This window comes from Molossus molossus, unplaced genomic scaffold, assembly GCF_014108415.1.
Source record: "Molossus molossus isolate mMolMol1 unplaced genomic scaffold, mMolMol1.p scaffold_m16_p_10, whole genome shotgun sequence".
Classification (NCBI taxonomy): Eukaryota; Metazoa; Chordata; class Mammalia; order Chiroptera; family Molossidae; genus Molossus; species Molossus molossus.
Genome location: NW_023425345.1, coordinates 39508153 through 39522960, shown reverse-complemented (window position 1 = coordinate 39522960; position 14808 = coordinate 39508153). Strand labels below are relative to the sequence as shown.

The 14808-nt window shown below is 42.5% G+C and overlaps 1 protein-coding gene across 2 annotated transcripts in view; it reads left to right on the top strand.

Annotated features, from left to right (window-relative positions):
- The window catches only part of DENND5B (DENN domain containing 5B), a 188320-nt gene that overhangs the window by 166887 nt on the left and 6625 nt on the right, over positions 1–14808 (top strand). For both annotated transcript variants that reach the window (XM_036251756.1, XM_036251757.1), the window contains 7 exons: positions 783–911; positions 1475–1596; positions 4493–4638; positions 6171–6289; positions 7771–7958; positions 12374–12456; positions 12670–12796. In XM_036251756.1, the coding sequence (XP_036107649.1) occupies positions 783–911; positions 1475–1596; positions 4493–4638; positions 6171–6289; positions 7771–7958; positions 12374–12456; positions 12670–12796 (914 nt within the window). The remainder of the gene's footprint in view (positions 1–782; positions 912–1474; positions 1597–4492; positions 4639–6170; positions 6290–7770; positions 7959–12373; positions 12457–12669; positions 12797–14808) is intronic.

Sequence of the window (14808 nt, the reverse complement as noted above, 5' to 3'; positions counted from 1 at the left end):
AATGAATGGTGGGTCAGAATCACAAAGACTTCGTGACTCACTGTAGTGGTTTTACAATTACCCCTCCCACAGGCTTGTCCTTCCTGCCCAATCCTGCTTCCCCCTTAGGAGGAAAACCACTTAGGAAGATAAACTCAGTTCCTCTGGGGACAGCATTGACTTCTACACAAAATACTAATGTCCACATATATGTTACATTCAACTGGACTGTGACCACACAGTTTTCGTTTTTGTTGTTGTTGTTGTTGTTTTTGTAGCCACATAATTTTCCAAGTCTTTGAAAATTTTTAAATGTTGATTTGATCAGTACAGTACATTTTGTCTTCTGATGCCTTAGAAAGTAAGATTTCATCTTTTCCATGTGTTGTCCAGGGCTACCTGCAAATAATTTGGTGGATTCAATTTGTGGCAGATACTAAGTTTGACAATTGTTTTGAACACTTTGCCAGTTTATTTTATTTTCCTGAGAGTCAGGAATAACAAAGTGCCAGTTTACAGGTATGTGTGAGGCTGAAACAAGAACATAATAAAACCTGAAAGAGTAAATGGGTGTTAAGTGTTTTATCTTAGGATGTTGCCTGTGAGCTTGTGTTGTCATGCTAAATGCATGACTTAGGTGGAACCTTCAAAGGTTTCATCAACATAAACCATGTATTAATTAACCTGTTGCTTCCTTTATGTAGAAAAGAACATTCCTGTGCAGGGTGCTGTAACCCTGAGTTCTTTTCCAGTTCAAGATTATTCTTAGGATTTACATCTTTTGTATTGCTACTATTCTTAAGGCATATTCAGAACATGAGTGAAATCAAGACTGACGTCGGGCGAGCTCGGGCATGGATAAGGCTGTCTCTAGAAAAGAAACTCTTGTCCCAGCACCTCAAGCAGTTGCTGTCTAACCAGCCACTCACCAGGTGAGAGATTGCCTCCTGAGGCATGTCTGTTTCTATGACCTGTGTGCTTACACAGCAAATTGCGTAAGTTCACAAACTGCAGTTTTATTTTTCTCACATAAGGAGAAGTCTCAAGATAGGTGGTCCGCAGAGCCATCACGGACACAGGCCCTTTGTCCCTCTCCTAGGCAGTCCTCTGTGTGCTGATCACCTCGTCACAGGATGGCTTCTCTTGTAAAATTAATCATCAAAGGGCTTGACTGGTTTAATATACCGACAAATTGCCTTGTGGAAATGTTCAGTGCACTGTCAGAATAGCAAACTGTTCGTTGTTCCCCACCCTGTCAGCACTGGCCATGCTTCTGGTCTCTGTTAGTTTCATAGGCAAAATGGATTCATGGTCTATTTCCCTTTAATTACAGACTAGGTTAAAAATGTTAACTGTGTGTTCATTTTGGTGAATTATCTGTTCTTTCCAGATTAGAGTTTCTACCCAGTTTGTCTAGTGGAGGTGTTTACTTTTCATAGAAGACAATGAAAAATATACTCAACTATTGTTTTGTGCTTGTCTCGCTCTTTCCTAGAAAGCTTTATAAGCGTTACGCTTTTCTACGTTGCGAAGAAGAAAGAGAACAGTTTCTTTACCACCTTCTTTCCCTCAACGCTGTGGATTACTTCTGCTTCACCAGCGTCTTCACCACTATCAGTAAGTCTGGAGACTCGACTGTTAAGAGTTAACTACTCGGATAAGAGTTCATGTTTTTTTTGTTTGTTTGTTTTTTGTTTTTGTTTTTTTATCCTCACCCGAGGACACTTTTGTATCTATCTTCAGCTAGAGCAGGAAGGAGAGAGGGAGGTAGAGAGAGAGAGAAACATCAATGTGAGAGAGACACATCTAATGGCTGCCACCCTCACGACCCCAACTAGGGCTGGGGCCGAACTGCAATTGAGGCACGTGCCCCCAGCAGCAGCCAAACCCGGGACTCTTTGGTCCGCGGGCCGATGCTCTAACCACTGAGCAAAACTGGCCAGGGCAAGAGTTCATGTTTTTAAAGTGAGACATACCCTGTGCAGTGAGATAGGCACTGTGAGAGCCCCAGCTCAGCCCTGCAGGGAGAGAGTGTCTCACCCCAAGACTACCCCACGCCAGCTGAGCCTCCTGCCAGGCTGCCAGCCTCTGACTGGTCAAGGCGCTGTCCTCGGACTCACCATGGAACCAGCTGAGCACCTCATTACGACAGCATCACAGCTCAGCTTCTCCCTCAACCAGGCCTGTTTTCTCCCTCTCATGCAGCAGTCTGCATTCTGATTTCTGACTCAGAGTCTGCTTTCCCGGAAACTCAGTCTGCAACAGGAAGTGGGATGGACATGAAAAGGAATGTTTTACTAAATAAATATTCCTGTCTCTTATCCAAAACACAATTCAAAGAATCAGTATATGATAATCATAAACTTCTATAACAGAACATCATTACACCCTGATGATTCAGAAAGACTTCAGGATCCGGATGGATATTGTAGTTTTGTAGAGAAGGAACCTGACTAGAAATGGATTTTGGATAAGCTGAACTAAAGCATTTATTTTCTTCACCATTACTAATTCTTATTAACAGTGGGTCCCCTTCCCTACCTTAGAGACTGTTTATTTGTATCAGTTTGGAATTGTATTCAACTACAAGTTTCAGAAAATTGTAAAACAGTGGTTTAAGCAAATGGGTAGTTTTACTTTTCTTACATAAGGAGAGGTCTTGAGGTAGATGGTCCACAGAGCTATTGTGGACGCGGGCTCTTTGTCCCTCCTCCTGGACAGTCCCCAGTATGGACAAATGACCTTATGGTCACAGGTTGGCTGTTCTCAGTCAATCCACCTTCCAGCAGGAAAAAGGAAGGAATGCCAAGGAAAAAGGGTCAGAATCTGTGCTAGAAAAACACGATTTTCCAAGAAGTCACAATAAATGTCACTAACATTTCACTGGTCAGAAATGCATAGGTTTTGGGTTTTCTAGTCTCTTGTAGAAGCAGACAGGGAAAACTGGATTTGAAATGGTTTTTGGACCAACCTATAATGTCTGTCAAGCCACTTTGTTTATTAGGTTATTGCAGGTATGACAACCGAAACTGCTATATACAGTTTTGAAAGAGAAGAAAAAGTTAGGACTCCTAAGATCCTCCTTATATCTGCCGATTTCTCTTCATCTAAGAAACTCAATTTGAGAAATTGAAATAATTCATAAAAGAAATATTATGAGTTTAGATAACAGTACTTTTATACTTGATGAGCTCACTGCTGTGAGTCTGCAGGCACAGACTAACAGGCCTTTTCTGAGCTTCTCTACTCCTATCTGCGAGAAATTAGAGAAGCCTGTGGCCCCTAAAATAGTCTTGCACTAACCTCTTCTGCTTTCAGTTTCGAAAATCATTTGATTCTTGTGATTACTAAACCATGAAAAATACAGCCTTTCCTCTGACATTTCCTTTCCTTCAACCAAAATATAAAGGCAGAAAGGGAGGTTATCTACTCAACATAAAGAAACTGGTCTGTGTAAAATTAAGGAAATGAACCATTTACCTTATTCATTTTCCTCATTGACGAATGCTCTGAACCGTGAACCCATATTGTGAGGCAGTATCTGGGCACCTTGTCCAATGTTTTTCATCTGACCTGTAGTTCTCTTAAGGAGGGTTTCTATTGCGCCGTCTCATAACTGGGAAGGAATCCTGAATATTTATTCTACCCTGCTTTTTTGGGGAAAAATAAATGTATAGTTCTGAAGGATAAAAATGTGCTACCGTTTGAGTCATCACCAATTTTTAGAGGAAAGTGGAGGGGTGTGGTAATGCCTAACTTGATAGTGTTTCCACATTGGAGCAAAAGACAGTGGTAGGATAGTGACATCTAGTGGTGGGCCTTTGCAGAACTGTCAGAAGGAAAGCTCTCTTTCCACATCTTGATTCTTTTCCTGGGGCCCCTCTGTGAGTCACCTTAATAGCTTTCCAAGTTGTGGTTTATAGACCTTATGCTGTGTCTAGAATGGAGGTGCCATTGTTTCTTTTTCTCAGCTTTGCATATTGAGCTGTACCATTGGGATGGGAAAGTCCAGAAGTGCAGTGCTTTAGAGCATTGCCCGAGGTAGTCAGCAACAGGGGGTACTATCCGAGAAATCATCCACCCCCTTTTTATAAGAAACCATCCAGGAGCCAGGTTTCTTTGTACTCAATTTTGAAACAAAATGAATAAAAACGTTAAAGCAATGGAAATACTATGTAGTGTCATTAGTGTTCTTACCCTTGGGTGTTCTGGTGCTAATGCCTGAGATTGTTTATAAATGTAATGGTGATGTATGTCACCATAGTGATACTCATGCCATGTACACATGGTGATATATATGCTGGGGAAATCGTAGGTATCAGGACTTATAAACTAAACCTCATTTTTCTGGACTTGGAGAGGTTATGATCTCATCTTTTTGTTTAAATACATCTTGATAGATCATAAAAAGTGAATTATCTGTGAAAGCCAACCAAGTTTTTCATACATATTTGTTTTGTTATCAGGAGAATTCGATTGTAATTTTTAATTAATAACAGCATTTTCCTTTCAGTGATTCCGTATAGGTCAGTGATCATCCCCATCAAAAAGCTGAGCAATGCGATCATCACCTCAAACCCCTGGATCTGTGTGTCGGGAGAGCTGGGAGACACAGGCATAATGCAGATTCCAAAAAACCTTCTCGAAATGACTTTTGAGGTAGGTTCAGCTAATACCTTTCTTACCAGAAAGTGTCATGTGTAATTCTACACAAAGATTCTAGTTTCCCTTTTATATTTTCCTTGAGTCAGGTCATATAAAGAAATAGTCAAGCATGCAGGATCATTTTTGTGATCATATACCTAAAGTTGTTATAAACAACCAATTTGTTTCATATTTTTGTTATATGTTTAATTGTTAAGCTCTGTTTTTCTGCTTGTAATAGTGCACTTCGGGCCTCCTCCGGTCCTGTTCCATGGTTCCCGTGCTTTAGCACTAAATGCTTTCCCACAGTGGTTCTCATCCTCACTGCAGAATGCTCCCTCCTGAGCTGGACAAAAGGCCAGGAGAGCTGACACCCACGCTAATGGCTTTTAGACCACGTCGTGGCATTTATAAAGTGATTTAGTTCAGTGTCGTAGTTCAGGTCTCACTGGTGAAGTATTCCCGTGTGTTTGAGCTCACAGGCATGTAGATGCCGGCGTGCCGGAAGAAGACACTACCTGCTCTTGTTTCAGGAAGGAAGTGGTACTTACTGAACATCCTGTTCTCTTGCTCCTTGCCATCCAGGAATAGCACTTTCCACTCAATCCCATTTTGGCCCTGTGTATCCAGTGAACTCACAGCCATCTGTATATAAAAGATTAAAACCTGTAGTTTTTCTTCGACTACCAAGTGTGGAACATCAGCTTCATTGTTAAGTCCCATCATTGCTGTCTCCAGTCTGTCACATGTGTCTGCTTTCTTCATCTCTGCAGCCACAGCTGATTTAAGATGCTGCCCTCTCTCACCTGAGTCGCTGGGATCCCTTCTCACTGCAACACAAAGCCAAAAGCCTTAAAGACTCATAGCTCTGATCTTCCCAACCTTACAGAGGCAGTTGGGGTCTGTGATCTATTATCAGAATTTAAAAGTCAGAATTTAATTGACATTTATTTTTATTATTTTTGTTATCATCACTTTCTTTTGTACTTGTCCACAAAGGGCCAGGGAATGATGTTGATAACAATGCTTTTTTTTTTTTTTTTTTAACAATAGCTCAAAGACTTCTAGTAGATGAGGTTTGAGGTCAGTTCTGCCTTGGTATTTTATTTAAAACAGAAAATAGCAGTGTCCGCGATGTTTTAAAAAAAATCCATAGTTGTTTTTCTGACATATCTGGAACTGAATCTATATAGCACCCTTTTTCCACCTCTTAAAAATTTTATCATCCTTGAGGGCACAAATTGCTGTCTATGTGATATTTCTGGGTTCCTCAGTTAGAAATAATTGCTCCTTCCCCAATTTTCTGCTAGCACTTTTTTACATCTGGAGTCTAGCACCGTGTGCAGTCCCCTCATTAGATTGTCTACTTGTCTTGTCTCATTAGATGAGATACATGAGGTGTGACTGTGTTTCTCTAGAGCTTGGCAGAACACACATTATGCAGAGTGGGTGCTCCGCCATTGGGTGAGGTGGAACCACAGCACCACAGCTAAAGCCGAGAGACAGTGGGATCAGGTGCTGAATAACCTATGGTTCTGTCCCTACAGTGCCAGAACTTGGGGAAGCTGACCACTGTTCAGATTGGTCACGATAACTCAGGACTGTTGGCCAAGTGGCTCGTGGATTGTGTCATGGTCAGAAATGAAATCACAGGACATACATACAGGTGAGTAAATGTCCTTAGGAGTTCAAAATTCTTATTGTGAGACAAGAAAAGGTTTAAGAATAGTTTTCTTGCTGGGCCAGTGTGGCTCAGTGCTTGAGCGTTGACCCATGTACCAGGAGGTCACCAGTTTGATTCCTGGTCAGGGCACATGCCCAGGTTGTGGGCCCGATCCCCAGTAGGGGGGGCATGCAGGAGGCCTAGATATTTCTGTCTCTCTCTCTCTCTCTCTCTCAAAATCAATAAAGAAAGGAAAAAAAAAAAAGAATTGTTTTCTTGCCATGGCTGGTGTGGTTCAGTGGTTAGAGCATCAGCCCAAGCCAGCAAAGAGTCTCAGGTTCTATTCCCAGTCAAGGGACATACCTGGGTCAATCCCCACCCCAGTCAAGGCACTTGTGGTAGACAGCCAATCAATGTGTCTCTCTCACATCGGTGTTTTTCTCTCTCTCCCTCCCTTCCACTCTCACTAAAAATGATTGAAAACCATATCCTTGGGTGAGGATTAACAAAAAAAAGAATTGTTTTCTTTCTAAAGCTTTCCCACTGCCTCCTGTATCTTAGTTTAGTTTTTTGGGTTGTTTTGTTTTGGTTTGGTTTATGTGATACAAAATTGCCCCAAATACTTTGCAAAAACAGATTGTGTTCAATGTTAGTGCTTAGTTCAGAAGTGTGGCATATTGTGTTAAAAAAGATTGCTGTGCTGTGGCTGGTGTGGCTTAGTTGGTTGAGCATCATCCCATGCACCAAGAGGTCTCCGGTTCGATTCCAGTCAGGGCACATGCCCAGGTTGTGGGCCCAATCCTCAGTAGGGGATATGCAGGAGGCGGCCCATCGATGTTCTCTCTCATCGATGTTTCTCTCTCTCTCCCTCTCTCTCTAAAATCAATAAAGAAAAAAACATTTATTTTTTAAAAGAAAGAAAAAAAAGAAGCTTAAAATAATTTCAGTAAGAGAAAAGGATCACTTGGACTCTGCCAATTACAGCCAGCACTCCTCTTTGGAAACATTGTTCTCTTTTCTTCTATAACGTAACTCTGACATTAACAGTATAGTTTGAGAATATTCTTTGTAGAACTAATTACAAAATTTGCATATAAGTTAGGTATGAGAATATTAAAGAATTATTTTAATTTGATTGGGTGTGATAACAATCTATGGCTATATAAGAGAGCATACTTTATTATTTAGAGTATACTGAAGTGTTGTTAGGGGTGAAATGTCCCAGTGTATGTAATTTACTTTTAAATGCTTCAACAGAAAATGAAGCATATAGCACAATGTTAAGTCTAGGTGATAAGAATACGGATGTCTATTATAGTATTCTCTCGACTTTTTTATGTTTGAAATTTTTCACAATTAAAAATACAGTGCACAGGCATTAAAAAAATGGACTTAACTCAAGGTGCTGTTTTTTAAATTCTGATTAAAACTAGTAAAATGTCAGTGGTTCAGAAGGTAGGTTGCTTTTGTTTGTGTCCCCCTAGGTTCCCGTGTGGGCGATGGCTGGGGAAAGGCATTGATGACGGGAGCCTGGAGAGAATTCTCATTGGAGAGCTGATGGCGCCCGCAGCGGACGAGGACCTGGTGAAGCAATGCCGGACGCCCCCCCAGCAGAGGTCGCCCACCACGGCCAGGAGGCTGAGCATCACGTCACTCACCGGAAAAGCCACCAGTAAGTTGACTTTTTATTCTTCAGTGTGTCTGAGATGTTGCAGCATCACGTGGCCATTTCACAGAAAGCTGTCGCATTAATGAATTGTGGCAGGGAAATTAAAAAGAAGAAAACTGAGGACAGTTAATTTGGGAGAAGGACTTAAGATGGGAAAGAGAAGAAAAGGAGAAAAAAAAACAAGGCAAGACATTACAAATTATTAAAAGCCTGAAGAATTTAGTTGTTAAAAATTCAATAAAAATGCATGATCTGTTTCAATTAAGCTGTGGCCATATGAATAAATAATATTTGGCCTGAAACCTAAGAGAGGAGTAAGGACAGTTTTAAGTTACAGTACTCCCAGATGGCCACACTCAGCTATCTAGAGCCCCTTCTTCTAAGAGAGTCTAAAGTCGGTCCCGCCCACTAGCTCCGTATAGAAGTGATGAAACAAGACACTACAGGAGTGAGTTCTATTGGCAGGATACTGTGTTCACAGGCCATTTTCACTAGTACAGTAAACTTCTGATTAATACTAATGTGGGCTTTAGTAGGCTGAATAATGTCTCCCTGGATATCAGATTGTAATCCCTAGAATCTGTAAATGTTACTTTATTTGGAGAAATATATGGTTAAGAATTTTGAGATGAGAGACTATTCTGGATTATCCAGGTGGGCCCCAAATGCTACTGCGTGTATCCTTATCAGCGGGAGGCAGAGGGTGATCAGGCACACACAGAGAAGACAGTGTGCAGATAGAAGCAGAAATTGGAGAGATGCAGCCACAAGCCTCGGAATGCCGGCAGCCACCGGCAGCTTGAAGGGGCATATTCTACCACAGAGCCTCTGACGGGAACGCAGCCGATGCACACCTTGCTTTCTGCTCTGTGATACTGACTTCTCACTTCTGGCCTCCAAAACTATGAGAGAATAAATTTCTTCTGTTTTGAGCCAACAAGGTTGTGGTCATCTATCACAGGAGCCACGGAAAACTAATGCAGAGGCCGTATGATTTAGTGAAAAATTACCAAAGTGTATCAGTGAAGTGGTTTTATTTTAGCTATAGACAATAACCATAAGTAGAATAACAAAAGTACTTAAAAGGTGCTTAGTTTATTAAGAAAGTAGTTTCCTTAGATAGTATTAGTCCCAATCCATTTGTTAACAGATGGTGATATTTCATTATTAGAATGGTGTTATCTAAAGTTCCCCCTTATTCATTATTAAATTACTCCCCTAATTCATAAATCCTTTCTGTAGTCAGAAATAAAATTTACACCACACACCCACCAGAATAGATAAAATTTAAAAGACTGGTAATAGTGCCCAGCCAGTGTGGCTCAGTGGTTGAGCATCAACCCATGGACCAGAAGGTCACAGGTTCGATTGCTGATCAGGGCACAGGCCCAAGTTGTGGGCTCGATTCCCAGTAGGGGGTATGCAGAAGGAAGCCAATTGATGTTCCTCTCTCATCGATGTTTCTATCTCTCCCCCCCCTCCCTTCCTCTTCTAAAAAAGTCAATAAAGACATATATAAAACAAATAAATAAAAATAAAAGACTGATAATAGCAAATGTAGCTAAGGATGGAGAGCAATGGAATGTAGAAGGAAGAACAGTTTGGCAGTTTCATATAAAGTTATACATACAAATTCCACTCGTAGGAATTTAAAAATGAATACATATATCTACACTAAGACTTGTAACCCCAGTATCCACAGTTAGTTAATGGATAAGCAAACTGTATTATATCAACTCAAGGGGATACTTTTCAGCAATAGATAAAAGTGAACAAACTATTGATACATTTAACAGCATGGATGAATCTCCAAAACATTGTGCTGAGTGAAAGAAACCAGATACAGCCCTGGACGGTTTGGCTCAGCGGTTGGAGTGTCCACCTGCGGTCCGGAGAGACCCAGGTTCGGTTCCCGCTAAGGGCACGTACCTCGGTTGCAGTTTGTCCCCGGCCCTGGTTGGTCGTGCGGGTGGCAGCCACTCGATGTGTCCCTTTCACATTGATGTTTCCCTCTCTCTCTCTTCCTCTCTCTCCCTCCCACTCTATCTGTACAAAAAATGGAAGAATATCCTCGGGTGAGGATGAGAGAAAAAAAAAGAAAGAAACCAGATACAGAGGACTAGGTACTATATGATTCCATTTCTATTACATTCTAGAAAAGGCAATATAATAATGATAGAAGGCAGATCGGCAGTTCCCAGGGATTGAAGGCTGGGGAACAGGATTGACTGAATGGGAGCACATGGGAACTTTTTGGGTTGGTGAAAATTTTTTATATTATGACGGTGGTGGTGGTTACATGACTATACATCTGTCAGAGCTCACCAAATTACACACTTAAAATTGCTGAATATATTGAATGTAATACCTTAATTATGCTGATTTAAAATTTAAAGATAGATTTCACCCTAGTCCATTGAAATTATTACAACTTCTGCCCTGGCCAGTTTGGCTCAGCGGTTAGAGCGTCGGCCTGCGGTCCGGAGAGACCCGGGTTCAGTTCCCGCTAAGGGCACGTACCTCGGTTGCAGTTTGTCCCCGGCCCTGGTTGGTCGTGCGGGTGGCAGCCACTCGATGTGTCCCTTCACGTCGATGTTTCTCTCTCTCTCTCTCTCCCTTCCTCTCTCTCCCTCCCACTCTATCTGTACAAAAAATAGAAAAATATCCTCGGGTGAGGATAAAAAAAAAAAGAAATTATTACAACTTCTTTCCCTGACCAGTTTGGCTCAGCGGTTGAAGCGTTGGCCTGCGGATCAGAGAGTCCTGGGCTCAGTTCCCACTAGGGGCACATGCAAAAAAAAAAAAGAAAAGAAATTATTACAACTTCTAGCCCTGGCTGGTTTGGCTCAGCGGTAGAGCGTCGGCCTGTGGTCCAGGGAGGCCCGGGTTCGTTTCCCGCAAAGGGCACATACCTCGGTTACAGTTTGTCCCTCCCTGGCCCTGGTTGGGTCGTGCGGGTGGCAACCACTTGATGTGTCCCTTTCACATCAGTGTTTCTCTCTCTCTCCCTCCCCACTCTATCTGAACAAAAAATGGAAAAATGACCTCGGGTGAGGATTTAAAAAAAAAATTATTACAACTTCTGGATCAGTTCAGTTTCGTAGGGTAGTACTGTTTTGAGAAGCCTTATCCCCCACTTTTGGTGATATATTTTTTCCTTACTCAATAAGTATGAAGTTTTAAACAACCTGAATCCCAGAGATGGAGACCTTAGCATTTACTCACCATGTATGCAAGGTGATGTTTAGAAAACTCAGAGTTTTTGATCAGTTTCTGTATACTGCTGGCCTGTACAGGGCTCTTTTGGAATGAATAAAGGCTTTCAAAATAAAATGTTTAAAAGAAAAAATGTTCAGAGAATGGTAAAGGTAAAAAAAAAAAATACTAAAAGCTGAAGAAGCCACAGTATTCATGCTCCAATCATAACAAGTTTCCATTTTAACAATTTTTCTGTATTGGTGTAGGAAAAAACTTACTTGAGTTTTACCTAAAAAGTGAATTTAGAGATTCTTAAAAAACTAGAATTTAAAGTTTGTCCTTTATAGTGTGATATGTAAAATAGACATAGTAGCTAATCACCACAAGAAAATACCAACTACATCGTTCTTGTTACCGATTTCTATCCCTGGATGAAACCTGTTCACCACCTTTTTTTTTTTCTTCTATTTTTGGGGTTTGAGAGGCAAAGGCAGTTTAGATCCCATCCAAGCAACCCACCAAGCTCTCCCTCGGGCCCAGGAGAGCAGGTGCTGGCTGGGGATGAAGTAGAGCCCAGCGAAAATGACTAGCCTGGAAGGGAAGGAGTTCTGGGCTTCAGGCAAGGTGCCCCAGTGTGGGTGCCCCTGGCGTCTCCCCTCTACTTTAAACACAACAACAAAAACACAGATTCCAGGTTAGCCATAAGAAATTCAGAAGCCTCGGTCTGTACCCACCAAGGAACGTGGGGTAGGTAGGATAGAGGGGTGGGTTCTGAGTAATGAAGCTGTGGGTCCCCCCTGTCACTCTCAGATCTGGTGACTCGCTAGCCCCCTTGGCAGGCACCATGCCAGGGGATTTCCACCTAATCCCATTCCGTTTCTGTGACCTGTGTAGGAGGTTTGTATTTTGTGTATTTTTCCTCTTTCAGATTAAGGAAACTCAAACTCAGACATCTGATCAAGGTTAGACATTTGACCAAGGTTATAAATTACATGTGTTAAGGGTGGGATTTGAATCTAGGGGTCTCTCGGATTCTTTTCCATTCTGCCAAGATGCCTCTCACTTGGCCATGCTGGCCTCGGGCAGGTGTCGTGGGGCCCCTGGCAGCGCCGCCTGTGCTGCGGAAGTGTTTCCTGTATAGGTGGACATTGTAGATGTCCCACAGGGCTTTGTTTTATTGCCCTTGCATGAGAATTCAGCCACTGTTTATTATTTTTCAGAACCCAGTGCTGGACAGATCCAAGAAGGAATTGGAGAAGCTGTGAACAACATTGTGAAACATTTTCACAAACCTGAAAAAGAGGTATGATGAGCTATAAAACTCGGAGTGGTAGGTTTTAAGGCCACCTTTGTGCACGGTACATCAGGCAGCACAGGGAGGGCGCGTTAGTTTCCGTCTGTCAGCTTTCTGAGCTGCGGAGACAGGCCTCCCCGCTGCCGCAACGCTCGCTTCTCCGTGTGTTTCTGAAGCACAGTCACAGTCGGGTATCACTTGGCACTGTGTGTTGTTCCGCAGAGAGGGAGCCTCACGGTGTTGCTGTGTGGAGAAAATGGCCTGGTTGCAGCACTTGAACAAGTTTTCCACCACGGGTTCAGATCTTCCCGCATCTTCCACAAGAACGTCTTCATCTGGGACTTCATAGGTAAATTGAAGCAGGTGGATGTTAGTATAAGGTCACTGAAGTGCTTCTTAGAAAACTTAGAGATCCAGGAATTGGGAAATAAGGGTTAATGATAAGGGAGTATGTTTTAAAATTTTATTTATATCAAATAATCACTGTCCTTGCTTTTCATTCAGTCAGTAGATATTTATAGTGTCCACCATATTCCAAACACTAAAGTTTCTAGATGCTCAAGATATACATCAAGATACAACTAACAAGACATAAAAATTCCTGTGGTTGATAAACTTACATTTAAGTAATACACAAAACATAACAAATACACAATTCATCTAGTGTGTTAGAAGGTGATCATTGCTCTGGGAAAAATAGAACAAGGTAAGAGGAAGTGGAGTGGCAAGTGCTCTTTTATTTCTTTTTTAGTATGTTTTTTTTTTTTTTATCCTCACCCAAGGACATTTTTCCAGACAGAGTGGGAGGGAGAGAGAGGAAGAGAGAGAGAGAGAAACATCGATGTGAAAGGGACACATCGAGTGGCTGCCACCCGCACGACCAACCAGGGCCGGGGACAAACTGCAACCAAGGTACATGCCCTTAGCGGGAACCGAACCCGGGTCTCTCCGGACCGCAGGCGGGCGCTCTAACCGCTGAGCCAAACCGGCCAGGGCTCTTTTTTAGTATGTTTTTATTGGGTTTTTTTAGAGAAAGAGGAAGGGAGAGAGAGATAGAAACATTGATCAGCTGCCTCCTACACACCCCCCACTGAGGATTGAACCCACCACCCGGGCATGTGCCCCAACCAGGAGTCGAACCAGGGCCTCTCAGTCTATGGGACTGCCGCTCAGTCCGCTGAGCCACCGTGGCTGGATGAGAGTGCTCTTTTATTTTTTTTTATTTTTTATTTATTTATTTTTTTTTTATCCTCACCCGAGGACATTTTTTCCATTTTTTGCACAGATAGAATGGGAGGGAGAGAGAGGAAGAGAGAGAGAGAGAGAAACATTGACGTGAAAGAGACACATCAAGTGGCTGCCACCCGCACGACCAACCAGGACTGGGGACAAACTGCAACCGAGGTACGTGCCCTTAGCGGGAACCGAACCCGGGTCTCTCCGGACCACAGGCCGATGCTCTAACCGCTGAGCCAAACCGGCCAGGGTGAGAGAGTGCTCTTTTAAACGGGGGTGGTTATAGGCTTTGTTGACAAGGTGACATTTGAACAAAGACTTTGAGGAAGTGAGCTGAGTGGGTATCTGGGAGGAGGACACTCAGGCTGAGAGAAGGGCCAGGGCAGATGCCCCAAAGTAGGGGTACACCTGGCCTTCCCATGGAATAGCAAGATCAGTGGAACTGAGTGGAGTGACGGGGGGAGAAAAGGATATTGGGGGAGAGGGGTATTCACTGCAAGAGACAGGTCGTGTGGGGCCTTCCAGGAAGGACTTTGGTCTTTATCCTGAATGACATGAGAAGTTATTTGGAAGGTTTGTATATAAGGAGGGACATGTTTAGAAGGATGACTCTGGCTCTATGCTGTGCAGTGTGGTAACCACTAGCCACAGGTGGCCATTTAAATTTAGAATTCACTTCCTTAGTCCCCCAGCCCTACTGTAGCTACCAGTCAGACCTTACAGATAGAGAACATTTTCATCATCACAGAAAGTTCCATAAGAGTGTGCTGCTCTAGCTTGCTAAACTTTGTCATTATTACTTTGGTATGCACTTCTTCTAGAATTCTGTTTCTTTAAAGGGATGATGAATCATTTGCATTTGTAAATAAGGCCTAGATGAAGTCATTGATCTCATCTAATTTAGAATTTTTGGATAAAGAATGGAAAGTTGACAGATTAGGCCTCCAGGAGTGATATTTTCTCCTTCTAGAATGTTGCTCCTGCTTTTCATACATGTACACATACCTCTAGCTCAGATTTACTGATTCAGTTCCATTTCAAAACCGTGTTGCAAAGTGTTAGCCTACTGTTCTGTAGCTAGACAGGGGCCACCACTCTGGGGCTACCATGTCTTTGCTACTTACT